The sequence below is a fragment of the Haemaphysalis longicornis genome, unplaced genomic scaffold (genome assembly GCF_048455015.1).
Source record: "Haemaphysalis longicornis isolate Haplotype H1 unplaced genomic scaffold, Haemaphysalis longicornis Haplotype H1 scaffold_1, whole genome shotgun sequence".
Classification (NCBI taxonomy): Eukaryota; Metazoa; Arthropoda; class Arachnida; order Ixodida; family Ixodidae; genus Haemaphysalis; species Haemaphysalis longicornis.
Window position 1 is genome coordinate 468,535,976 of NW_027526203.1, and position 26,700 is coordinate 468,562,675.

Below are 26,700 nucleotides of genomic sequence, written 5' to 3' on the forward strand. Positions count from 1 at the left end.
TTGATGCAGTAGATGAAATGTCATTAAAGTACAGTATAGTGACTATCAGACCTAGCAAAACACGTTTTTATAACAATGTGTACAACTAACATCAAAAAGCGCGTAAAAGTGTACTCAAAATATTCAATTTTATGCTCATTTCTACACTTCACGTCGGAACTATTAACGGCCGGGCCTATGAATTCATGTCCGAGCCCGGCCCGGGCCCGTGGCGTCGAGCCCGAGCCCGGACCGGGCCCGCGGCACTGAGCCCGAGCCCAGCCCGGGCCCGCGGCACTGAGCCCGGGCCCGGCCCGAGCCCGCCGATAATCGACTTCGGGCGGCCCGGCCCGGCCCGCGGGCCGGGCTCTAAATATAGAGGAGCACTGCGGACGCCGCCGCCGCCGGCGGTGGATGGTTTGGGGTCGCTTATAAAGTGCATTCGCACTTAAAAAAGAAAAAAAAGCAGGGGATCGAGTGATTTAGTCCGACCGACGAACTTCAGGGCTCATTCCACGCTATACCAGACGGCGACCAACGGACTCTCCTCTCCCTACCGTACTACCTGTGGCCGCAAGCACCTACATGTTGCGGTCCCGAAACATACTGAAGCCGCATACAGAGCTCGTGCTTGACAGCACAATGCCTCAGCCACTAACGGCGGATCTTGGGAGGCGGCGTTGGGCGGCTCTCCACGGGTCCGAAAAGCCCTGGTGGAACGTGCTGCTAAAGTCACCGCTGGGCTGCACCCAGTGGTCACAACCCACCCCTAAATTGCATACTGCAATAAGTTGGTTCCTCCTGCAATTCGGACTTTGCAGAAGGCAGTTTTGAACACGTGCAGCTTTGCCAGCGCTGCATGGAACTTGGGACATGGACGTCATGAGCGTTTTTTTTTTTTTCGCAGTGTCTAGAGTGCCGTCCGACGGCTCTTTAACGGGGCCTTGCAGTGCCGTGTGACGGCGATGCAAGCGTAAGCTCCCGTGCCGTCCGGCCGGCCGGCCAGTCCGGCGCTTGAGCCTATGCTTGAGCGGCGGAGCTTTCAGCATACGGCTAGAGTGAACACGGCCAGTACCGCGCCTTCGAGCTTCAGTCGTCTTAAAATACCCATACGAAATAAAATAAGTTTCTTACGATGCGCTATATATAGCCAGCTCAAGATCGGACGCTCGCGGGTGGTTATATGAGACGTTGTGTAAATGTATCACTCGCTGTGAACAAGCGAGCCGAAACCCAGTGACTCGCGAGCACGTCGGGCGCGCGACGCGTGTCGCGCGATGCGGCGGTGTTCACACTTGCGACGAGAGATGATGTGACTTCATTTAGAATAGTACCCAAAGCATTGCGGGTTGCGCCAAGAGTCGAAAATAACGAGCTCAAGCAGACATTTTTCAACTCTTATTACAGCAAGAAATACACACGTTTGCCACACCTATATCGCAGACCGCAAAGTTCGCTTCTTTTCACAGACGCAAAAGTTCTGGCACCTTCGAACTGCACGTTGAAAATCTATTGGTGTTTACTACTCGCCGATAGAGGTACGAGGCTGCAAGTCAGCCTACTGTCCCGCTATGGATTCAGCTACACGAAGATGAAGCTTGCTCTGTCAAGTCGAAGTAGTTTCTGCGCACTAATCAGTCCCACGCTGTTCGTCGATTGGTACATCATATGTGTACGCTAAAGCAACTGACCAAAGAGCCGGTGAGCACGCGATGCTGCTTGCCGGCCGAGCGGGCCCCCCTTGGCGGGCCGGGCCAACTTAGACCGGGCGGCGGCTCGCCGCCGTTTGTAAACAAACGTTTTTTACCGACTACGTCAGGTGACTCTGCAGCCCTGATTAACTATCCGGTTTGGCGATGTCGCGCGACGAGGGACGAGCGATCGGCTCCGCCGTCGCAAAGCGACTAAAAGCGAAGCATAGCGAAGGCCGCCTCATCGCTTTGCGACGTGGCGGGTTAAGTCGCCAGTAGGAATGAGTACGCGCACATTGGCTCGCTTGCTCACATGGATACATTAACACAACGGCTTATACAACCGCCCGCGAGCGTCCGATGTTGAGCTGGCTGATGCGTCATAAGGAACTGAGCACTTCTCTTTTCTTTCGTGCTGGCCGTGTGCTGAGTAGCTCTGTACAGGAGCTTCTTTCATTTATTTCCACCTTCTCAAACACGACCGGCTCGTGCTCTCAAACGTCGGACCGGCCGGACGGCACGGGAGCATACTCTTGCAGCGCCGTCGGACGGCACTGCAAGGGCCAGCTAAAGAGCCGTCGGACGGGACTCTGACACTGCGTTTATTTTTTTTTTTTGGCATCTGTAAATGCGGGTACCAGTCCGGGTGCACGCTACTAAGCTAGCTCGAAGGTGGGGTAAATGTAGCAGGCAGTCAACCTTGACAATCGCGTAGTAGTGAAGTTTTCCTCTGCCGATGGTCGAGGCACTCATCTGCTTGCAATGAAAAACAAAATGAACAGAACGCCGGGTACTGATCATCCCCTAATTTATAACCTGTAGGATTCTTTTCTTCTGGGCCCGGCCCGCTTTAAAATTAGTTTTACCATTGCGGCTACCGGGACCGGACTGCGCAGGCGCGCGCGGGGAGGTTGCCCTTCAGCGGAGCGAATGCGCAGGCATGGCAAAGGCCAGCCCAGGGAACTAATCCACCCTACCGGAACGAATGTGCACCTGCCAGTTGGGCCCCGCTCGCTACTCGCCGCCGTAGCGTTAGCGGACGGTACCTACTATGCTAAAACTGTTACACCCCTCGTACGCCATGGTTCAGAGACCCACTACCAGGTTTTCTCCGGCGGAAAGTAGTGCAAACACAGGCCGATCTACAGACAGCTGGAGCAGGGGCTCAACAGCCGACTGGATCGCAGAGGCAGAGACCAGATGTATAAATTCAAGAGCATTTAATGCAGGCACTCCTCGAGAGGACTTCTCAGTGATGACCCACCCCTTTCCCTAGCAACCATTGACGTGCTGAGAAGTCCTTGCGTTGTTGGAGATCGTGCAGCAGATCAGAGTCAGTGACAGCAGCGTGCCAGTCAACTTGCGCACGTCGCCGAGGAGTTTGCAAAAAACAGTTCAGTTCGCTCGCGGGCCACAAGCTGCAGGGGAGCACCCACGCTCCACATGGCACCCCGATGATCTTCGCACTTCACTGGGTTCTTCCTGCTTTCTTCGGGAGATTCTTGAAAAGCACACGTGGCACACCACCGCACTACAACACAGCACCGCGCCTAACGCTAAAGCTCGGTCGTGAACGCCTACAACGCACGAACGCTAACACAACACACCGCACACACCATCGATCACCACACGGAGGAGAACTTGCCGAGGCCACTTGAGTCTTCGCCAGACGGCTTCTTCAGGTGCCATGTGGATGCAGCTTGTGCCCGGTGGTGGAGATGCTTCCAGGCAGGCTTGATTGACGGTCGCTCGAAAACCTCGTGCTGGTGTGGGCTTCTTCACGCTTCTGCAATGGCACGCGCAAAGGCTCGATCACGCTACACAGGCCCAATTCAGTAGCGAAACAGCTAGCTTGTGCTGCAATAGCACTCTTTTGGCACTATTTCCAGACGAACTCACCGTTTCAGAGGCCTTCTTCCAGTCGTCACGGCTCCTGGTGTAGCTTGGCCTAGTGTCTGCGCAATAGCGTTGTTGACTGGACTGTTCCCCCCCCCCCCCCCTGACCCCCCGGAGTGCCAACCTGACGTGTGAAGCGCCGCCAGAGCAGCGGCGCAGCGGCAACCCCCCAAAGCCCGCTGGCCAATTGCACAAGGCGGACCAGCGGCAGCGCAGTGACCGCGATCTGAGCCAGGCACGGCGCGACAAACCGGCACGCCCCAAGTGAGGAAGACTGACTACACGCGCCAAAGCCTCCCGAGACGACCCCAGACGGCCCTGGAGCCCAAGGCGGGCCCAACGCGAGGCCTTTGGAATAGGCGCAAGCCAGCCAAGGCCCGTCGCGGCACGACGACTCCGCGCGTAGCCTCGCCCTCGGGTCGGGCACAAACGGGTCCTAGCGAGAGCGCAGTTATGCGGAAAAGCGGGCGCCCGGGATATTTGGATTTTTTGATGATTGCGACGATCATCAACACTCGCGCACCGCACTGATTGCACTGAGCACCACCGGCCAAGCACGGCCCACACACACGCGCACTGAAGCACTGGCACCACCGCACACACTGAAGGCTTGAAGGACGACGATGGACGATTCGGTGGCGGGCGTCCGCTCGTGCCACAACCGCTCCGGATATATAGACCGGGACGGAGGGTCGAGCAGCCGCGGACACCCACATCGACGCTCCGACGACGAGGACCACGACGAGCTGCAAACGACGCAGGCGCCCGCTAGACCGCACAACCAACACACCCGCGCGGTTTTAAACCCGCCCCCGATTCCCCGACGGCCAAGCGACGCGACCGAGCGCCGCGCGCGCGAGATGGAATTCCCCGGTCTGGCGTGGCCGGCACTTAACGGAGCTACAATGCCGCTCCGCGTAGGAAGCCAATTGTACAAAGGGCCCGGAGCGCCGGCGAGGTGCACGCGACGATTTTGTTACGCACCAATGGCGGTCATCGCCCGAGCCACCCGGGCCGGCGGCCAGGGAGCGGGCGCCTTCTGCGCTACGCGAGGCGCGGGCCACGAGTCGCGAGAAGAGCGCCCCCGAACCCCCGCGAGACCCCGGAGAGTGGCGGCGGGCGAACGTGCGCATGGCTGGCCGCAGGCCTGGCTCGTGCCGCAAGTATGCGCCGCCGTCCAGCCGCAAAGCGCAAGCGGCGCTCGCGCGCGAGGAGGGCGCGCGCTGGCCGCACCCAACGCGACTTCTAGGCCGACAAGCTGCTGCTGCTGCCCCAGGACCCGCGTGTAGAACCCAAGGTGTGCAAAAGGTGTGCCGGCTAGGCGTGCCCCGAGGTGCCGGGGCACTAGCGCCAATCGGCGACGGACTAGCGCTAGCATAGGCCCTCGACAGACCGGGCTCCACGCAGGCTCGGCGCCAAAGCCCCCGGAGGTTCACAGCCGAAGGCAGAGGGCGTCTGACCTCAAAACCTCCGCCCCGCGACAGGAACCCGCCGACGGCCGAACCGCCGGGCCAGCGCGGAGTGCCCAAGCTATAGAGTTGCGCAGGGGCCCGGAAACCGTGAGCCCCGAGGGCAGGAGCCGTCCCCAGACGCTCGGAGGCTAGGAAACGCAGCGTATCGCAATCCAAGTCGGAGGGCGTCTGACCTCAATAACCTCCGCCTACAGACAGTATCCGCCACCCGCCAAACCTCCGGGCGAATCGGGCGCGAGCTCCAAGGGGCCACGGCACCTGATGGGCCCCGCGTGTGTTGTGGGCTCCGGCGGGCACCTCCCAACGGCCGGGGGCGCCCGCAGGCGCTCGGGGCCTAAGGAACCGGCGGTTTGCCGCCAGAGTCGGAGGGCGTCTGACCTCAAAACCTCCGCCTGCAGGCAGAACCCACCAGCCCCCGAAGCCCCGGGCGGATCCGGCCGCAAGCCCCGAGAGAGGACCGCAGCCTCCAAAGAGCCATGGCGGACGTCCGATGCGGACGGAGACCGGGGAGCGGGCACCACGCGCGCTCGGCGGATGTAGGCAGCAACCAGCGCGCCACCAGAGTCCAAGGGCGTCTGACCTCAAAACCTCGGCCTCAGGCAGGAACCGAAAGCCGCCAAACCACCGGGCGCGCCTGGCCACCCGCCCAGCAAAAAGCACGAGACCCTGGCTAGGCGTGAAGGTCGCCGGCACCCAGGGAACACGCGGCGCCACCGTCGGGACGCTCACCCCCCCACCCCGTGTTCGTGCAGCCACCCCCTAGCCGGCTAGTCTGACAAGCTATCGTGTGCCTCGTGGGAGCGTCCCGCCGCAGCTGGTCGGAGCCAGGTCGTCCAGTGCCGGTGGTAGGCTGAAAGGCAAAAAGGCGCACCTCAGCACAGGGTCACTACCACCAGCAGTTCGTGCAAGCGAAATGACACATGCAGCGATTAAACAAACGGCACAACTTGAGCACTGCCCAGGCGCACAAGCCAAGGATTGGCCACAACAAAGTTCTACAACAGCTTCGGCAGAGCGCTCCTTAAAATGAGCGAGGCCAAGGATTGGCCACAACAAAGTTCTACAACAGCTTCGGCAGAGCGCTCCTTAAAATGAGCGAGACGCACAACAAAACGATGCATGCCGTGCCCTTCGATTCTTGGCACTGCCCGCAGCAAAATGCAGGGGCACTAGCCAAACGCCGAAGTACGCTATCGGCACCCCCAGGGAATATTTGCCGTCCCCAAACGAGTGAAGTACGCCCAGGTTTCTGCTTGAGGTCGCAACCATCACTAAAACAGTTCTTTTAGCGATAGTTCCGAAGTCTTAACCAGGCGCAATTCAAATTAATAAATACAGGCATGGATGCAAGTATGTGCCCAAACCGAATACACAGATTAAGGAGGGAGGGGGGGGGGGGGGGGGGGGGGGTCCCGCAAGTTTCCGCAACGGTTTAGACATCCAGTCATTGCGTAGCAGCGAAAAGCATGCCCTAGAGCGACGAAATGGCCGCTGGCGCCGGGAAACACGCAAAAACATGTGAGGAAATTGCGCTAAGAAACAGCATGTGTAACTTGCATTAACGTCGCAGTAGATATAAAACCGCGATGGCGCAATCACCATAAACGATTCAAAAACGCAAAATAAATTTGCTTTGCAGACCTTTCCTCACTGAAGAGTCGAAAACGAGCCCCACAACACTCCTGCTGCTTCATGTGTTCCATCACATTACGAAATAAAAAATGGGGGTGGCTGTGCACCCGCGGCGCGAAGGCTGGGCAACAGCGAAGCTGGCGGCTCCACTTAGGTTATCTGTGGTTCGGCAAAGTTTACGCGTGGTGTCGTCTTAGCCCCCAAAGACCAAAGAACACGCGGCACGGTCATTAAAGTCGCGCAGCTGGACAAGCGTTAGCTCAAAATTTTTGAACTCGGTCGGTGACCACGGTTCAACTCGAGTGTGACGCTAATCAAGTGGGTTAACGGTATTGCTTCTCGGCCTTTTGGCTTGCCATTTTGGCATTTACGCTCTGCACCGCCAGAACGAACCCCTGGCGACGCGTTTCCAAAGCAGTGCTTGTCTTGTACCAGTTGTATCGCGCCTCCGACAGGTGGCGACAGGAGTCCCGCCAGAGCGCGGCGAGGTAAAGCTACGGTGAAGCGATGCCGGGGCGCGATCTCGTCACCGCTCGGCAACGGTTTCTAGCGCACGTACGCCGACCCAACCGCCAGCTTAAACAGGATCGCTGTTCATAGCTCCAGCTGTGTTCATGTAATATCACGAGAATTTCTGTGCAAAGCTAGCTGCCGGCAAGACCTCCGCATGGTTACAGTGTAAAGGGGCTGGCTTTAACGAATTCCGATGAAACATTTCGGTAGTTAACCACATTCGACCATGCCCAAACGTTCCAAAGAGAATTTTCCGCAGAATGCCAACTTCCGCACCCACCCACCCACGCTCGCAAGCAAGCAGAAACTAAGCCCGAAAGTTCTACTTCGCATCGAAACTCCGTCAACGAGGAAAAGGGCCCCGCCGATACTAAATCTTCGATTACGCGTGCCACTAACGGTATACACCAAAAGGAAACAGAGCACAGACAGGCAGCTGGCTGGCTGAAAGTTTGCAACGCGCTTTGCACGCACAGCTGCACGTGATGAATTGCAGCGAAGATTTACTTGAAATTGGTCCCGGAGCAAATACTACGGCCCAAATACGGTACAAGAACAAGGCATTCGATAGCACTGCACATCCTGCCGCGGTGGCTCCGTATCTGAAGCTCCCTCCCCCCTACAAAGCGGGCCCCGACGAGAGAGGTTGCGTGAAATCAGGCCGTTTCTGCTTCGCAGCACGAGGGGCTAGAAGAGAAAGGCGTGCTGCCGATCCCAGCCGCAGCGCCCGTTTGACTGGTGAAGGCGGTAAACAAAACCGCCCCAGTGCCGAGACTTGGCCGCACGTTGAATATCCCGAAATGGTAGAAAATCGCCGGATCCTTCTACTACAGCACGTAAAGACACTATCAACTTACTTATGCTTATGCAAACTACAACAGCACACGCGCAAAACCTGCGGTTCGAGCCAGGAAATTTACCGCAAGTGTTGATGCAGAAAGATTCCCAACTGCGACCTCAAACTTATCGTTGCAGTGCAATTGATAACATTTGGAAATAAAGATTTCTTTGCATGAAAATTGCGAAGCCCAAGGGCGGAGCATGACATGACCACACAAATGCTCAGTCGCCATTTTTCTCATTCCGGTGGAGTATTCGGCAGCACTTTGTCCCGACTGTTGCTTCCTCGAGCCCATCTCTCCACCCCTCGCCACTACCGCTTAATCCCATGTTCCAACCGAACAAACGCGAACAAAAAGCACAAAGTGGGCGGTGCATATGCTGCGTCAGGAGGCGCCTACCACCACCACTGCGACCGTCAAGAACCATGGTGTGCCGACCTTGTACCCAAGCGCCAAAACTAATTAATCAGCAGGCCGTTTCAGGCGTCGAGAAAGCAATCCCATCCCTAATCAGCACCAAGGCCACGAGATGAGATAGCAACCCGTGTGGCGTTGCCTTTCAGGCAGCGAGCGCCCTCTGCGGCACACTGCGTAGTATTGCGCCCCAAAAATGAAACTGGGCAACGCCGTCGAAACCACCTGCTAGCCACCATCCACGCCCCGTTACCACCAGGGCTCTGGCCGTTGCGGCAACGCAATCACCGACGTGCGAGAACCCCGATTCGACCCGTGAGGCTGGTGACGAGGGAGGCTCGAGTGGAGAGGTCCATCCACTCAACCGATCAGGGCGATTGGGAAAGCCGTTTGAGTATGGGTTAACGTCGAGTCGAGCTCAACCCGCCCTCCCCTGCAACGCTGCAACGGCGGAAGGCGGGAAATGCAACGCTTCCGTCACGCCGTTTGGCGGAGGAGTCGCAGTGCTCGCCGGAGCTGTGAGGAAACAAGGGTCGCCCAGGTAGGGTAGCGCAGAGGAGACCTCCAGCAAATATGTCGCCTGTGGCCGATTGCCCGCCAACGGACTTTTTGGCGGGGCAATTTGGTCAGGGAAACCATGCACATTTTGAGGATGCATGCGTTAAGGCCAGAATACATGGAGCGAATATGCGACGAAAAGACTACGAACAACGCCCGGCGGCGCGCGCCCGACGCTAGGCGGCGGAAAAAACGTCGTCCGCCGCCGATCTACACTCGGTTACAACTCAAGAACGGCACCACCTCATGTTGTCTATCACTCCGCCAAAGCGCCGGACACGTGACGTCAGTGCGCGCGCGTTTTGAAAGGGGTTTGCTATGAATGCCTGATATCGTCTGCCTTGTCTCACGCAGTTTGTCGTCACTAGTCGTTTATAAGCATATTAAAAATCCAAAAAATCACGGGAACGGCTCACGCCATGCTCAAAATATTCCCAGTAACGCCCTACTTGCGCCGCGCGGAGAAACACCCGGCTACGGTGATAAGGCACAGCGGCAACTTCCGGTGCCGTTCTTAAGTTGTCACCGAGTATGGCAGGGTCAGAAAAGCTCGTTAGAGGCGTAAGCGCGGCGAGCGGCAAACCAAAAGAACCAATCAGGTCTTCCGATTTCCCCTTTATGGCGTACCGCGTGTACAGGCCGCGGCAGACGGCTGCTTTGGAAGAGCTATCCAGCGGCCGTGGTCTACCAAAACGGCCGCTGGATGAAAGCGCACGTCAATGCTCTTTTCATCGAGTGGCCGTGGGTAAACGTACGCTTGTCGCGCGCCTACTCGAACTAAAAAAACGCATGATAGATTGAGGAAAATGGTGTTGCAAGAAGTGCATTTCTGACAGCTCAAGCCGCAAGCGCAACACTGTCCCGACCCAACTACCGTGGCTTGTGCCGCCGAGACCGGCATGTACGATAGCTTTTATTAGAGAGTTTTAGCATAGCGGCTCCCGTACGCTACGCTAAGGTTAGCGGGTAGCGGGACCGGACTGCGCATGCGCGCGCGGGGAGTGCGAGGAGGTTGCCCCTCAGCGGAGGGAAAGAGCGGGCATTGCGAAGGCAGGCCGCGCGGAACTAATCCACCCCACCGTGACGAATTTGCTCTCCCCAGTCGCGCCCCGCTACCCGCCGCAGTAGCGTAGCGGACGGAGCACGCTATGCTAAAACTATTAGTAAAATACTAAAATCAGCCAGCCGTATGTATTCAGGGCCGGGCTTGAGTATATTTTGCACCACAGCGCTATCTGTCAAAATAGAGTGGAGGTAGAACGCCGGTTTCATGTTCTGGGAGTCAAGGGGTCAAATCTCAAGGCCGAACCGCATGGAGCGTTTTTTCACGCGATTCGCGTGCGTCGGCGTTGCGCGTGCGTTTTTTCGACGCCCGCGTCGACGATTCCGCGCCCGCGGCAGCATCTGCCTTGGCTAGATTTTGACGCGCGCCGCACGCGGCAGTGGGAGGAGCCTGGCGAATTGCGCCAATGGGGAGGCGCGCGCCTCATGGCGGCTGTTTCGATGCGCTGGGGTAGAGTGAACTAGAATACAAGTATTCTAGTTCACTCTAGCTGGGGGCAGCCGGCTGGCTCCGCCGGGGTCGTTTAGGCTTACCACACCAGCAGATATTGAATGGGCGCTTTCACTAGCGACGCGGATGATGCTTTATAGTACCGTTTTCATCCACATTATAAGCTCCTTTAACGCACAAGCAACTTCGTGCGTGCCTTGAGCGGCATTTTAGAGAGCGCTCAGAAGCGGTCGCTCGAGCGCCCGACACCACTTCGCTGCCGAAGCCGCCGCCGGCCGCGGCGCGCGCAGCGTACGGGTGGCTCCGCGGCAGCGTCAGCGCGCCTGTGGCGTGGGCGATGCGTTTTCGCGAGCAGAAAACGCTCCATGCGGTTCACGCTTCACCGGGGACGTTCGCTTGTTTTCAACTCCTAATGCTTTTCCGAACTGAAAAACGCAATATCAGCAGCAGAAACGCCCCCGAGTCACGCAGAATTGTCAAACGACGTACAACCCAAGCGGGAGGCTCGTTCACTGGGTCTGTTTACTGAACGCGGCCGTTGATTCTGGGCATGGAGCCACACTTGGAGCAACCCAGCGGCGGCGGACGCCGTGTCTTCGCTCCATGTTCCCTGTATTCTGGCCTTTACGCGACGCACACCTTAGCGCCAAGGTGCGGATGTTTTGCCGGCAGTCGGCATTTTACTATTGTACCCGAGCATATTAATGGAAAGACCTAACCTAGGCCTGCTTAGGCAAGTCCCAAATGAACGGAACCCCAGGCGCGATGCCGGAACTGCCGAAGACCAGTACCAACCAGTAGTAAGTCAATAAAAGAAAAGAAACCTGATCACTGGCATAGATATAGCTTAACAGAATCTCCCCTTTCACTTGTGCCAGGGCCGCGCCTGTTATCCTTTTGGACGCGGCAGGGCGGCATCTAAACAGCGCAAAGGCTCATGGGTACGTCGTCTGCTACCGCCACTTCCGGTTCGAGATCTCTCCTGCCCTCCCGTACGCCTGCGTGCGCCGGCGGCTGTCAGGCGCGTGTGTGCATGTTAATTTGGCACAGGGTGCTTACCTGTCAGATAAACCCCAAGCGTGGTCAATCGTTATTTATGGAATTCCCGATGCATGAGCGTTTTTTTTCAGAGTGGAATCAGATAAACAAGCACACGCGCGTGAAAGCCGACGGCCTACGGGAGGCCAGGAGAGCTCCCGAACCGGAAGTGGCGGCTCTCCGCGGGAGAAAACAATGCACCCATGAGCCTTTGCGCTTTTTACCGGTCACCTATAGCAAGCACGCTCGCGATTGGACAAAATGGCGCGGGTCCGACTTCACAGAGAAACCGCCTCGTTCTGTACTTCTGACAAAAAAAAACTCCCACCTCCCCGGGAACCCCTGTGTAGATGCGACGCATAGGCGGAGCGGCGAAGGGACCGCGTTTTATAGCGCGCATAACGTTGAGGGGACTGCGTAAGCCGGTCCCAGTCGATGACGACGTTGGCGTGTGTTTGAGCCAAGCGTGGACGTTGCTTCGCCGGAGAACGGCACACCGGTTATATGCGCAGCGCGCCCGAAGGAGAGGAAACCGCGGAAGAGAGAGTACTGCACATGCGCCAGCCCCAGCGCGTCTGCCGCGGCTATGACGCAACGTGCCGCGGCTATGACGCAACACAATCCACTTTAATCCAATCCAAATCCAAGCCAAGCTAATCGAATCCAATCCAATGCCCCTCGCGAGAGAGTGTTCGCTATCGGAGAGGGGGGTGAGTGGCGGAGAGCGCAGCTGGCGCGGCGAGGAGAACGGGGGAGGGGTGGACAACGCCGACGACAACGACGACGACGCCGGAGGGACAAGGCGAGTGAATCAGATGCTCTGCATCTAAAATAAGCGGGAAGTCTGCAACGACTGCTGGTGACGACGCGTGCGCCAACGGCGCAGCACGCCGTGCAGTGAAGCGGCATTTAGGGGGAAAGTTTACGCATTGCCCGCATCCAAAGTTCCCTCATAAGGCCCGAAAAATTGTGACAAGCTACTCAGGACGGTAGTTCTTTAGAAAGTTAATCCGGAGTACTCCACGTCGTCAATGCGAGCTGAACTTACGAATCCTACTTCTCCCTGCGCAACGAGACTGACATAGAACATAACCTTCACAGTAGCTGCACATTTAGCGCAGCCGCTTGGGAGCAGTTACGGCGCAGGCCTTCTGGAGCAGGATTGGAGCAGCACTTCCACGCCTGCCAGCGGAACAACCGAAGTCAAAACGAAGCAAGCCCGTTCAACCGATCAGGAGACAGCGCCGGTACAAAGTATCCCTACGGACTGCCGACAACGCATCCACTTGTGCAGCAGTATAGCAAACCACAATACATGCAGCAAACATGCGAGACAAGACCAACAACGCCTGACGGACCCGCCGCCGATATAGCTGGGTCAGAAAAGTTCGTCGGCGGCGGAGCGGAGGCGAAGCTATGGTAGGTAACAGTTAGGTCTTCCGATTTCTCCGCTGCGAAGGGCTGAAGGCTTTAGAAGAGTGATAGACGACCACTTGGCTCGTGCCAGGTGCTAACTGACGCGTACGAGCAAGGCCGACGGAGGGTTAGGGGCCTGTCGAGTCTGCATGTGCGCAAATACACTAGTCGCGTCCCAACCTGGACGAGTCCGGCCCACTGGCGCCGACTACGCGGGGGCCCCCTCCCGAGGCGATGCCGACGCCCCGCCCTTACTCCCGGAAGAGCCACCCGAGTTCCGTTACCTACGTCATTCGGGGTTTCTTTTGAGTTGCCCCAACCTTTGCAGCAAAAAATGCGTTGTGGCTAAAAGCTTACTACATCAATGTTGGCGCAGACGTGCACAGCTCCTAGTTCATACTTTCCAGTTAATCCTTCAAATCCTGACAATGAATATGAAGAAAACCGTACTTGGTTATCGCACCAGCGGCGGTTGCGACATCCGTATTTTTTACCTCATTTACGACAAATTTTACTGAGAAAGCCTTGTACATACAAGATACACTTAGAGGAATAACTACTACCTTTGGGAAGGGGACGCAGCTTACCAAGTCATTTTGCAGAGTTAGTGATAGCCTATGCTCAGGGAATGAATATGTTGGAATGAACAACAAGGACGAGGCTCGTACATATGCTGCAGCCACCGTAGAGCAGCTCATTTTTCAATAATAGAGATTGGAGAACCGGTCCCGGTACTATACATGGTGCACGTTCGCATGCGCACCAGTTTTTCCGCCTCTCCGCAGGCGCAGCAGCGCCGGTCGCCTACGGGGTGCCGTACCGGATCTCCGCTCTGCTTTAGTTGTAGCACAGCGGCTAGCGTCCGCTAATGCTACGGCGGCGGATACCGGGACTCGACTGGGCACTTTCGGATTCGTTCCGGTAGGGTGGATTAGTTCCGCGAGCCGGCCCTCGCCCTCCCCCCGCGCGCGGGAAGGGGGCGAGGAAGAGAACTAGCCCGTCAGTGTAGCCGTCGTAAGCACGATGCAAAACCTACCGCTAGTAATCCGCCTTGCCCTGAACAACAGAAGAACGGACAGTTGGGCTAGTTGGTATGTGTTCATCTTGGTGCAAAACAAAAGCGCTCAAGAAACAGGGACGAAGAAAAACGTAGACAGCACGGCGCTTTCGCCGTGCTAGTGTCTACGTCTTCCTTCGTCCGTTTTTTGAGCGCTTTTGTTTTCCACCAAGTTGCCCTGAACAAGGCGCGCGCGAAAGCGCTGTTGTCACTGCCCGGCAATGAAGATAGCCTGCTCATTATAAGGGGAAGGGGTTGGGTCGTGCTGGCGCGGAACAGCCTAGCAGACGACAGCTGCACTGGCGAGATAGTTCTGCGTATACAAACAATTTTGAAGTGCGAAACGCAACCGAGCAGCCAGCAGAGGACCACGCGCAATCAACATACCGTGGATATTTTGTAAATAAACATCCAAACACGTCACGAGTTGGTGTTTGCCGCTTCCGCACTGCCGGCGTTTTTCGCCGGCTCGCCGCTCCAATCGGAGGGCGGAGCTTCTGCTCTCGAGAACGAATGACCCGACCCGACCGTTGGCGGCGGAGGCGCCGTGATTTCGTCGGCTCATCGGGAAGCTGGCCGCGACCAAGTTCTACAGCGATTCCAGGCAATTTGTTTTTATTACTGTTTATTTACATTTGACGCGAAAACGCGCCGGAGACACGAAAAGCCCACTGAGCGAGCCGCACGGTCGCTGTGCAGGCGGCGTCCACGGCCGCGAAGTGGCGCAGGTAGCTCGGGTGATAGCTTGTTACCGCTGCACGAAATTGTACCCAAGTTCCAACCATGGCAGCTTATATCAGAAAGGACTTAATGATGCGATGGCTGTTTGCATTAAAAATTGTCATCTGCACCAATCGACTATCCGGAGCCAAACACAAGTAGGCAGACCGGCCGGCTGCTCCCAGCGCGTCTTGCCGCCCACTGTCTCGAGCGTCGCGCGTTCTTTAGCCGCGGTAGCATTTGCACTCGCAGCGCCTGCGTCACGCCCACGATCGCTTTTTAATTAAGCGGCTCACGAGATCAGTACGTGGGGGCATTCGCAGAAACTGCCGGCGATGCGGATTCGACAGTGCTACGGCAGCTCTGGTCTGTGATATCCCTCAGACGGTCACGTGGTCAGGTTTGTTCACACAAAATCCATCGTTTCGCGGCACCCGCTGAAACCGAAACTGCGACTGCCGCATTGAAAATGCCTCTAATTAAACAACCTTCACACGCTGAAGCAAATGAAGTTTTTACAGGTGATAAGTAGGTCACCTGAACGTATCGCAAAAAAAAAAAAAAAAAAAAAAAAAAAAAAAAAAAAAAAACCGACCGCCGGTCTGGGGCCTCGGGCGAGGTCCAAACACTACGCTCAAGCGCATGGCCGTCGTAGCCTGCTGAAAGCGCTGGGCATGTCCAGCGAGATGAGGTCACGGCACTGCGACAGCCACTAAGAAAATGCCCCGAAACGACACCAGTGAAGAGGCTCGGCATGCGATTAGGGCATGCGCATCCGCAGACACTTTTTTAAGAGGGGCAAATTCCAAGGTCCCCGGGGACGGACGCCATGGTTAGAGTAAGATAGAAACTGCACTGCAACAGCACTGTTGACCTTGCCCCCCCCCCCCCCCCCCCCTCAAAAAAAAAAAAAACAGCGTCCGCAATATCTCCCGCAATATCGTCCGCAATAACTCCCGCGGCGCTTTGCCCTAACCTCGCAGGTCATGCCGGTGACTATCAGCAGGTCGCGCTGTTTATCGACGGCCACATGCTCGCGAATATATAACAGTTGCAATTTCTAAACACAGTGCCTTGAAGAGCTCAGGGGTAAGCCATCCAGCTGTTCACGCTTAAAGAGCCACAAACCTACAAGCCCAATTCCTTCTCCGTAGGTATGAAATGATGCACGTTTTCTGAGAATGTAGTACATCGGGCCAATACGACTGGAATTAGCGGGCCCCGTTGACCCCGATGTACACTTATTGCGTCAATGTTCGATTAACAGCTCGCCACTCAAGGCCGAAACAGCCAGCACAGATTGGAAACTTTACCGATGCGTGCCCACGCGCACTCACACGATTGGGGGTAGGCAGTCCATGTGGCCATCGCTTAACACAAGTAAGCTTGCGAGTGCCTGCATCTTTTCGCGTCCAGTCAGTCGGAACGCCCGCTTTCTGTTGTGACCTTTTACACCGGTAGTTTCGCTCGTCATGAATTAACAGCTCAACGAGCAATTGGTCAAAAAAATATATGCACTGTGCTTTGTGAAAAATGAAGGCAACTAACCGACACGTCTTGTAAGTATGCCAAGAAATCGCAAATTGCGAACTCGCAATTTTCGAACTTTTGGATCTACATATTCCTGTACGTTGCCAGCATTAAATCTTTCGGTTTACAAGGACTTCCCGTCAAAACAGATTATGGATCGACCCCTCCGTGACAGCCCCACAAGCGACGTTCTCGCGCCGAATATGTCCTACACCAGCCAGACAAACGCCAGTGCCCTTAACGCAGTTTTTGTTGCCCACCGGGAACAGACGAACATGAGAAACCGTGCTCAACGTTGCGGACGCGCTTGATGAAGTCGGAATTGCCTGCCTTCACGAGTCGCAATGGCGTTGAAGACAGGCATACGAAAAAGGTCATTCGAAAACCTACGCAGCAGTGCGCGGCCAACTTAATGCCACTACGTCTCATGACTGCCTGCACAAAACCCGGTCGACTACCCCGGCACAGTACCCGGGGGCGCTACTGCACGCTCGAAGAGGCGGAAAAACTGGTTCTGCGCATGCGCAGGTGTACCGCACCGGGTCCGGCTCTCCGCTCTGCTCTACGGCAGATCACCTATTCCCCCGACGGAAAGCACGCAACAAGCGCGGTTCTTGCGAAATACCACCCACGAGCTCGTGGCACCTGCGGCGGTCCGGCTTTGCCAGTGGCAGCTGGTCGCGAGTACACGCACCGGGGAAGAACGAGCTGCGGGAACAAACCAACCGTGGCACAGTGCGAATGACATTAACAAGCTTAAGCATTTAATGCCATTACCTGTGCACGGGTACATCCACAGACATTACACCTACCCGCGCCCTATCCGTAGCCATATAAGAGTGACGAAGACGCTCACCGTACGGCGCTTGGATGACCGCCATAACGCCGCAGGTATTGTGCAGAGGTCTGTAGAAGGCCAGTTGCCGAACTCGGACAGGAACGAGTCTGAAATCGACAAAGCCACCAAATGCATACAAAAATGCACGATAAGCACTTGAAGGAATCAATTGGCTCAAAGTTTATTACACGAAAAAAAAAAAGACAAGTAAACAAAGTGGAACCAAAAAGTTAGCGCGAAGAACGAGGAGCGAAAGAGAACTTACGAACAGATACTACAAAACTATCGTGCGACTACCTCTAACATCGAGTCTTTTTTTCCCCATGTTACGAAGCCGCGAAAATATTCGCAAAGCACCACGTTGTCAATTTAGTTCCACTGACATTGCAAATTCCGTCATTTAAGAAATTTGAGTAACAAAGTATTTTAATGCACCAGTGACTAACCCGGATCTGCCGGCCAATTCACAAAGGTTGAAATTAAAAAAAAGTACGAGATTACATATTGTAACCAACAATTAATTACCTGCGCAATAAGTTGAGTGAGCACTAACGCAAATTTTTTTCCTAAGTCCGAAGGGCCGCACCAACGGTCATCGATCCCGCGCCCTGGATATGCTGTCCCAACATGGCTGCGTAGCACGCGTGCGCCATGCCAAGCGACCGGCGCACTCGGGCCGTTGGGCCCCGAGGTGAAACATAAAATGCTCACCGGCATTCACTTAGCTGGCGAACTATGTGTGTATATGTATAGACACACTTATGTCTGTGCATGTACATAAGGCTCGGGTCGACCGTCGCACAACGCAGTCGACCCCGACAAAAATTCGGCAAGGGCGCCAACGCGCCCCCTCCGGAAAGCTGCGCCATGACGTCAGAGGAGGCCGTTGAGGCGCGCCGGCAGCCATCTTGGGCCACAACGTTGGCTCCCGCCAAATTCCACGAGGCCTAAAAGTGCGCCACTGAACGCCATGCCAAGACAGGCTTAACACGCTGTGGGCACGAAGTGCCAACGAACGCACAAAATAGGAGGACCTCCACCGCCAATCGCACAGGAACAGTGTGGTCGCGATACTAAGCCTAATCGCCATTCGCGCCCGATTTGCGTCATTGTCCGCTCTCCTCCGCCGCCTACTGCAGTCCGGGCAGGACACATTATTTCAGAATTGCAACAAATAGAATCCGGACTATCAACATTGCTACTATCTTTCGCGTAACGAACGTAAGCTCCAGCCCCATCAAAACCCTCCAATAGGCGCACTTCAGTAAATTCTCACTAACGCGATTCGCAAACAAAGAAAACGTTCGGAGGAGAGCGCCACTCGGCATTATCAGATAGCGCAACGCAGAGAAGTTTCAGCACTTCCAAGTTAAACGCGGTGTTTTGATGACCGAGCCACGTTTTAAACCGGCAAAGAAAAAAAAAACGCTACTCACCGCCATTTTGGCTGTCCGGACGTTGTCGGCATGCTTGAAAAAGTCGACCTCAAGAAGGACTTTCTGTGAGCCAGTTTAAAAATCTGAACGGGAGCGGAGAGTTCTGCAGAAATGGTACTGAACTGTGCCAAGTGCTGGCAAAATAGTTTTAACTTGTAGGTAACTATTATTCCCGCTCGAGCTCACGCGTCCTTCCTCTGCGGCGACCGAGCAGCAACTGCCGTCCGGTCCCCTGTCGCGCGTAGAACACTCCCCGTACGTTAGGGAATGTCCCTGGTCCCTGTCCACTCGAGGACGACAAAGGGAAGTCATGGTAAAGTGTTGATATCCGCAGAACCTATTTGTTTTTTCATTAACATCACATCTAGGCTCACTTTATTAACAAACATTTTCAAATAGTTGCTTAATAAGTACGGCAACGACTTCTGTTGGGTGCTTTTGCACGGAAGGACAGCACAACTCAAAAGTCCCTGATGCAGCCGTTCAGTTTCAAGGAAGTCCCTAAGTGTAGGGACTCCTGGAAAGTTCTGGAATGAAAGCAGCATTGAAGGCATTACAAGGGCGGTGGCTTTGATTTAGCGATTTATCTTGCCTGTACATGCAGTAGTTGTGATGCAGTGCCACGTGTTAACATAAACTACACGGCTTAGGCTGCCGCCGACCTCGGCTCAGCTCCGGGCAATGTAAGCCTATTTTTCGCGAAACGCGGCGTGCCGCATTATGGGACAGGCAAAGCGAGCTGCTTTGGCGGCTTGTTTTACTTCCCACAACACAACAGTGCCGTTGCTGCGTGCGACATGTTTTGTCCTACATGGCACGGCACAGTTCGTTTCTAATAATACGAAATGCGTTAAACTTGACGTGTGTATGCGGCTCTCGCCGCTCTAGTACCCGTACGTTGTTCACTGCTGATATCCTGTGCTTTTCTGTCGGAGGTAATAGGAACATCTGCGGTACACTACAACTTTCATGCCCATGATTATTCGTCGTTTGGTCATCAGCGCTGATTGGGTGCAACGCAGAAGGGTGGTGGACACGTATACGCCGCCACCTCGGCGTGCTGCGCCAAGCCTGTGTTCGTGCTCGCCAAGTGTGAAAGCGGTTATTTTTGAAAATCCTAGGCTCAAGCGTATGTCAGACGTGTGCTGAAAGAGCAAGTGTGAGCGCGGTTGTTAACATTATTAGTCTGCAGGGGAGAGCAAATTTTGTTCAGTTGTGTACCAGCAAGTTATATTTTGTGTACAGTTGCATCCTTTTCTAGTTTTAGTAAAGAAGCGTTGCTCCACACCTCATTCGCGAAAGGCGTGTTTGTTTTTGTGTATACTGGCAGCATAGAGAAAGGGTTTTCTCTATGGTAACAGTCTTTAATGAAGAGTGGAACGTTTCAACACGGCCTACCCCTTTTCAAATACGGAAATGCTGCTGTAAATGTTGGCACCGGCATATCCACTTCACCCCTAGCCGTTTACGGCTAACTACGTTGGCTCGTTGCCCTGATACAGCCTTGAATTCAACACAACTTCATAGCTAATTACGAAATGATAACAATGCGGAATGCAGCCATCACGAACACATCTAATTTTATTTTATTTTTGCCGGCACCCAGTACGTCCGCCATGCTGCTCCGTCGACAACGATTTTTTTTTTTATTGTTTCAAACATTCCCCAGGCTCCCAAAACAGTTTTGTTCCCTGGGTACCAGTTGTTGCCAGCTCGCTGCGTCAAGCTGGGGAAAGATGAGAAAGAGCAAGGGACTAGGGGAAAGGGGCGCCTAGTCGACCCCGAGGAGTGGCGCTGGTGCATCTGCAATTTTGGCACCGGTTTTTTTCCATGCCAGCAGGCAAAGAAAAAGTACACAACATAAAAAAGGGGCCAAAAAGTTCGTGAGTACGAAAATAAAAGGACTACCGGATACGGTGATGCCCGCTAGTTCACGCGCGTTTTTAGGTGTCGTGGACTTACCACGAAGCCTTCTAGCTACGCGTTTCTAATATTAGTAGCACGAATAAAGGAAAACAGAGTTAACCGCGAATAAAGGTAACACGCACGGAGGCCACGTCGTAGGCGCTCACGCACACAAACAGGTTTGCCTCGAGAGGTGCACAAAGCTGTCAGGTACGATTTCAGAGTGGCAGCCAGAGCTGTCAAGTAGGCGATGGTGTTAAGCCCATGCCTGCTTGGCACAAACCCCGAAATCGGCACAATTTGCGTGCCTGTCTCTTAATACGGGTGCAAATTGTCATAGCCCGACGTGATTCTCTTTGTGCCGTTGTAAACCTTCAAGCCGCAGATGTATGCTTGCTACAGAAACGCGAATCCTTTGCCGGAGCTAATCTTTTAACCGACACATGCTTGAATACATGCTGGCAGGGTTCAGGTTCAGTAAATATTGAACCAAGGCCGATTGAGGCGATGCATAAAGCTCTCTAGGCGCGAGAGCGAACACAGCCGGCAGCTTTGTGTTGTGAAAAGCTGCTCGCACTCCACGCGTGCTTGAATTCAATGGCGTAGTTAAGCAAGCCACTGTCACATACAAACGCAGGCATAACACGCTTGCGTGCAGAGCGCCAGCCCTTGGTAGGTGCCTGGGGGCTGACGCTCCGCTGGGCGTCGTTTGCACTGCATCTTCTCATCAGCCCAGCTTGTTTGAAAATCTCTCAACACACATGCACTACATGTGACAGCCAATTCTGCACACAACCAACGCGATTATCGATTCCACACGGTATGAATAATTGTGAGGAACTCGCGAGGCTCCACAGCACCGGGAGGCTCTACACGTGCGCGTGCCTACAATACAGCGTTCCCGACATGTTCCGTGCGAGCTGCCTCGCTCGAACACGTTCACGTCGGGAAGATCTGCACAGCGCCACCAACATACGTCCGCTAAACACGGGGTCCGACACAACAAGCTCGCTTGACAAGTTAGCGAACAAGTTACCAACCTTTACACGAGTGTGCTATGCTTTTAGGGGTTGCATCGCGTCATAAGCCCATGCAACGGCTGCGCGAATAGCCTGCGAACGTGCATTCGGAGTGCTCGGTTGGCAGAGGGCTCAATAAAGCGCTGTAATACAAAGCTGAGTCACTTCAATTTAGTCTCGGATTCTCCGCGAATGGTCTCGGGGAATCCGCACATCATACAAGGTGAAACAAACGAATGCCAGATTACTTCTCGGAGAGTCCGCGGCGACCGACAATGAAAGAGGAGTCTCTCGAAGGGTTAACCAATGTGCGATACCAGCGGCTGCAACTACCGCATTTCGTCTTAGTTTCAAGGTTGCTAGTTGTTCAGAAACCACACTGCAGCGATGGCTTTTAGCTGGCGCTGCTGCATCATGGGCTGAATTTCGGCGCTTACCAGTCGCACCAAATTCTGCACTAGTGCTAAACAGAATTCACATGCTGCGCTGCAGTTAGGAAACTGTGCAGTAACCTGATTATACACTCCTAAATGCGTTATCAAATACTTACCTTCAGTTATTGCAAAATCTGCATAAACATTGCATTGCATATGTTCTGCAATGTAACGTTGATTGAAATGTTCATGCTGCTAAATTATTCCAGGCCCCACAAGTGATTTGATGCTAAATACATTTTACAAACCTCAGAAGTGTAGCAAGTTGGGCCAGTTGGAAAGACATCTTGAATGGAACCACCGTAGAAGACACTGGACAGAGAAGAAACACACAGGACAGCTGCTGGTCTAACAAATTAAGGTAGAAAGGAAATACATATGCCTGTATATATTTCCTTGCATCTATATTTCCTTTCTACCTCGTAACATTGGGTTGCGAGACCAGCGGCTGTCCTGTGTGTTTCTTCTCTCCGTCTGGTTCCGTTCCTACGCTGGTTCCGTTCCAAGATTTACAAACCACCCCAGCGATTCTCTGAAGTCTGCAAACTTCTGGGGCAGAGTACACAAGCTGCCAGCACTGAGCAGACCAGACTAGAGGACCAAGAGGCTCAGCATGCAACAAAACAGTCAAGCACAAACACATAAACACGTTCAATTTTTATTCACAGTTTTGTAGACTGAATAAAGCCATTCCAGAGCTTCCTCGAAATAGTTACACCTTTCAGCTACACTCGGGAGGTGGGGAAAAAAACAGGGGACAGCAGCCAGTCCTCGCAGCCTGTCCCAGCCGCAGCAGCAGGCAGGCTGGGGAACAAACAGAGCACAATGCGAATCTGGAGCAAGCACCGCTGCGACAGGCCCACCCCGCCCCCTTGGTCAGTCACAGCGGTGGGGAAAACAACAACACAACACGCACGGCAGCCCCTCCCCGCCGCACTTAGCCGGTGACAGCTAGACGTGGGCCCCAGCAAGCAGCGGCAGCTGCTAGGCCTGGTGCCTAGCACGTGCTCGGGGCCACGGTGCCACGTGGGCCGGGGCTCCCTCCCACACGGCAAAATATGTACACTCCCCGCAGGGTTACACGCGGCCGGGGCAGATACCAAGCTGGGCCCCCTCCCGAGACAATAAATAGAAATGGCTGGAACACTGGCAGTCGATGCGCCACCCAAGAAGCAGCTTTGCGGAACTGGGCCCCCCTCCCCCCGCAGTTGCTCACAAAGGACGCACCCCCCTGTCTGGACAGACAACAAGGGCGAGAACAGAACAATTTTTTTATTTTATTTTTTGATATCTTAGTTACAGTTCCCCTGGGAACCCTTAACATGCATCTAAAATTTGAAATGCCATAGAAGTACAAGATAAGCACTAAGTATGCAGATTGTATATGTATGTATGTATATATCTATGTTTGTGTATACATACATACATGCATATATATATATATATATACTTCTATTTATTAGACATTTTTAAAGGATGAGACAGAGTTAACCTCTTTGTCATGCACAAAAGGCCTTTACTTTGGCTAGCTTCAACTTAATACTCACTGATGCCAGCTGGAGCGTTGATAAAAGAAAATATACTTAGTGCTCTGGTCATGGCATAGACAGCTTGCCACTGTTTGCCGCAGCAGCAAATAAGAAATAGTTGCACAAATAAAAGCTGTTCAGCTGGTGGGTCTCCCACAAGTGGACCAAGGACATGGATAAGGACTACAAGGCTCGACATCCTTGCACTTCTATAGCTGTGTCAGGAGCAGCCAGTACGACTGCCCCAGTCTGCATAAAACCAAAACTCGAGAAGATCTGTGTCAATAAAAACAAAAGAAACATTGCAGAGTGAGAGAAGACGTGCCAAAGTGTCGGTAACAACATAGACGGCAGGGCGCTCTCAAAGCATCGTTATCTGCAGTCCATTTTGCTCTAAGCTGGCCGTGGTTCGATGGCAGTGCCTGCATCAGTCCTGGGAAGAATGAGCTTGTGTGCCTGGCAGTTTTCTTCAGCACAGCATCACACCTGCACAAAACATGAGAGCACTACAGAGCGTTGGTGCCAGCACAAGACTGCATTCCAGTCAGCAGTTCTTGGGCATCTCCGAGCAAGCCACACCCTGTCCGGGCCTTTGAAACGACACCAGCAATAACTCTGCTCTTTCTCACCCTAGCATTTCCTAGCAACACTGCCAGAGGTGCAGGAGGGCTACATGACGATATAGACCCCCTGCACTTCGTTCACATTTCCCCTCTGCCGAGGCTGAAACTGAATTCGTAGACGCACAATGCCCTGCCCACCCGGCCGCAGGTTGAAAAAGAATCGAGATGCACCCGTTTGCACACACACACACACACAGGCCCCGTGCAACAAGCAACACCAGCCCATCAGCAATGAAATGGCTGTTGCTTGCTGACGAAAATGCCCACTTGTTGACTGATTCACTGCGTGGAGGCCTTTGGCCACAGTTGAGCTTAAATTTCCAAGAATGCAATCAGTGACGCTGAGCAAAAACCGGGCACCCCATAAACAATGCCACATGCTTGCATCATGCAGCATTGTCCGTAAGAGCAAACAAGATATAGCATGTCATAATTCACGGCTCTACTGTACACACTGCCTCGTGAAACAATGACACTATCGAGATTTTTAACTAAAAACGAAACCCTCAATGGCATCACACTTTCAGCATGTGCACTCTGCCGTATGCAACTGCCAGCGGATGCTAACCGCATTTTTTTGAACCACCGGCAGCACAAGGGTTGATCAGTGAAACTCGCGATTGACAAATTCTGAAACAAAACTTTTTTACAGAGTACTTTTCTGCTCCGCAACGATAATAGGAAGCTACTTTCCTGGCTGGTGTAGGATGCCCACCACATAACATTCCTTCCATCACAATGACTTCCTGCATTGTTCTCACTGAACAGAGAAAGTGGTACCCGATATTTCAAAATGCAGGGAGAAAGCCAAACCAAACACAACAAATCACAGTGCCGTTTATGGCATAAAGCATCATTTAGAATCGATGCTTTCTGCCAGCACAGCAGGCCACCAGATTGTTTATAAGGAAGGCCGTGTACACTGCCTATAGCTATGTCATGTCTTTTCACTCCGGTTTATAGCCTAGCTGTCGATCGTGAATGAGGTGGCCAGCTAGGTTATAAACAAAATGCGCGACATGCCTAAATTGTGAATTCAAATGAGAAAGTGTTTATAAGCAGCAAATAGGTGCCACACTGTGCTCGCCAGCCCACCGATGTGGTTAACTGCTGAGCCCATTGTAGCTCCAGTGGCCAAAGGCTGCGAAGGGAATGGCAACAAGTGGACAGGAGAGCATCGGCCTCCGGTGGCCCATGAGCCCCAGAAAGGCAATCTCACTTGCAGAGATGAGAGGCTACTGGCTCCGGTTCTGCCACTCGGAGGCCGCCTTCTCCTTGTCCTCCTTCTCCTTGCGGTGCTTCTTCTTCTTGAGGAACGAAGGCGTCCGCAGGCCCTTCTTCTTCTTCTTGTCCTTCTTGGGTGACTCGCCGTCAACATCCTTCACTGGCGAGCTCTGCTGGAAGAGGACCACATGCCACAGGCGGGCCTCTCACTTCGCCGCCACCATCACGCTCGTCTGCCTTGAATCCACCTTTCCCACTGCACTCTACAGCTGCCCCGACACGCACTGTGCGATTAGCTAGCTGGGGATGACACACATTTTTCTCTGGCCCCTAAGGCTGCGCAAACTACCCGAGATCGGTCGCACTTGTCTGAATATGGAGGCTTGGGCGAGCTCATTTAATGTTAACTAGGAACAAATGACAACAACAAAGTAATACCTTTTTGGCGAACAAATACAGCTATCTGCCATTTATAGTACATTCACAGTAGTCAGCTACTGCAGATTTTTTTTTTTTGACATACAGATGCAAACTTTCAATGTTAGAGAAGGTCCACATCGCAGCGTACTCTGAAGCGTCCTGCTCCGTTTTGTGAACTTTTTCTACATTTTCATGAGCGTGTTCAAATGCCTGCATATCAATGGCTGCACGAGTGTCTCATGTTGCTATTCAAACAAATCAAGCTGACCCGCTTTTTTCCAGTCTCCTCTGGCTGATGTCCAGGAGCTGCATGAGCACTCAAAAGAACCAAGCCTTTTGTTGATAAACAAAAGTTCAGGATGAGTGGAGCACGACAAGAGGTGAACGCTCTGCTTCCACTTGCTTCCACTGCGACTCCCTACAGCACGTATGGTTAGTAGAGAACCAGTGCATGATCTGTTCCCCAAGGCTTTCAGGCGAGGGCCTTTGCACCACCGCAGCAGGGTGCCACTGCTGTCGGTTGCCACACTGTACAACAGCATCACTCGTAGCAGCCAAACTGGCGTCAAAGCCCTGCCACTTTTCTGATTCGCTTCTCCTAGGGTTGCTAACAAGTGTTGGGATTTTTGCATACCACAAACTCTGCACCTTGCGCACTTTCTTTTCTGTCCCAACAAAATTGCCTTGCAAGGCCAAACTAGTTTCAGACATTGATCAAGTGTCCAATTGCACTACCGGTCATTTTGATAATTAAAAAAAAAAAAAAAAAAGCCAATAAGCCAACAAACAAAATACTGCTCCACCCACAACATGACTTGCAATACTTTTGGCTTTATCAGTGCTTGAGCTGCCTGGAGCCGGTAAAATATGGCTTTTGGAGCAGGCTTTTCAACTTTTCGACCAGGTGATATTGGATCACATTATAGGGGCCATGATGACAGAATAGAAGTTTGGTTCATTAGAAAGACTAGAAAGAGTACGGTTTTCTTTTGGCGCTCTTT

General features: G+C 53.8%; 1 protein-coding gene and 1 long non-coding RNA gene across 13 annotated transcripts in view; both read right to left on the reverse strand.

Moving 5' to 3' along the window:
* Window positions 1-2,873: 2,873 nt before the first annotated feature.
* LOC144156225 (uncharacterized) lies at window positions 2,874-18,772 on the reverse strand. The gene is made up of 4 exons (XR_013319724.1): window positions 18,546-18,772; window positions 17,128-17,216; window positions 3,570-5,888; window positions 2,874-3,456 (listed from the first exon to the last, which is right to left on the reverse strand). It is a non-coding gene; the product is annotated as an uncharacterized LOC144156225 (long non-coding RNA).
* Window positions 18,773-22,545: 3,773 nt separating this feature from the next.
* Hts (adducin 1-like protein hts) overlaps window positions 22,546-26,700 on the reverse strand; it is a 109,622-nt gene continuing 105,467 nt past the window's right edge. For 7 of the 12 annotated variants that reach the window (XM_077688119.1, XM_077688125.1, XM_077688126.1 and 4 more), the window contains 2 exons: window positions 25,275-25,452; window positions 22,546-23,918 (listed from right to left, as the gene is read on the reverse strand). In XM_077688119.1, the coding sequence (XP_077544245.1) occupies window positions 25,291-25,452 (162 nt within the window). In that variant the 3' untranslated portion in view covers window positions 22,546-23,918; window positions 25,275-25,290. Of the gene's footprint in view, window positions 23,939-25,274; window positions 25,453-26,700 lie in introns of all 12 variants that reach the window. The other 5 variants (XM_077688127.1, XM_077688124.1, XM_077688118.1 and 2 more) reach the window with 2 other exon arrangements.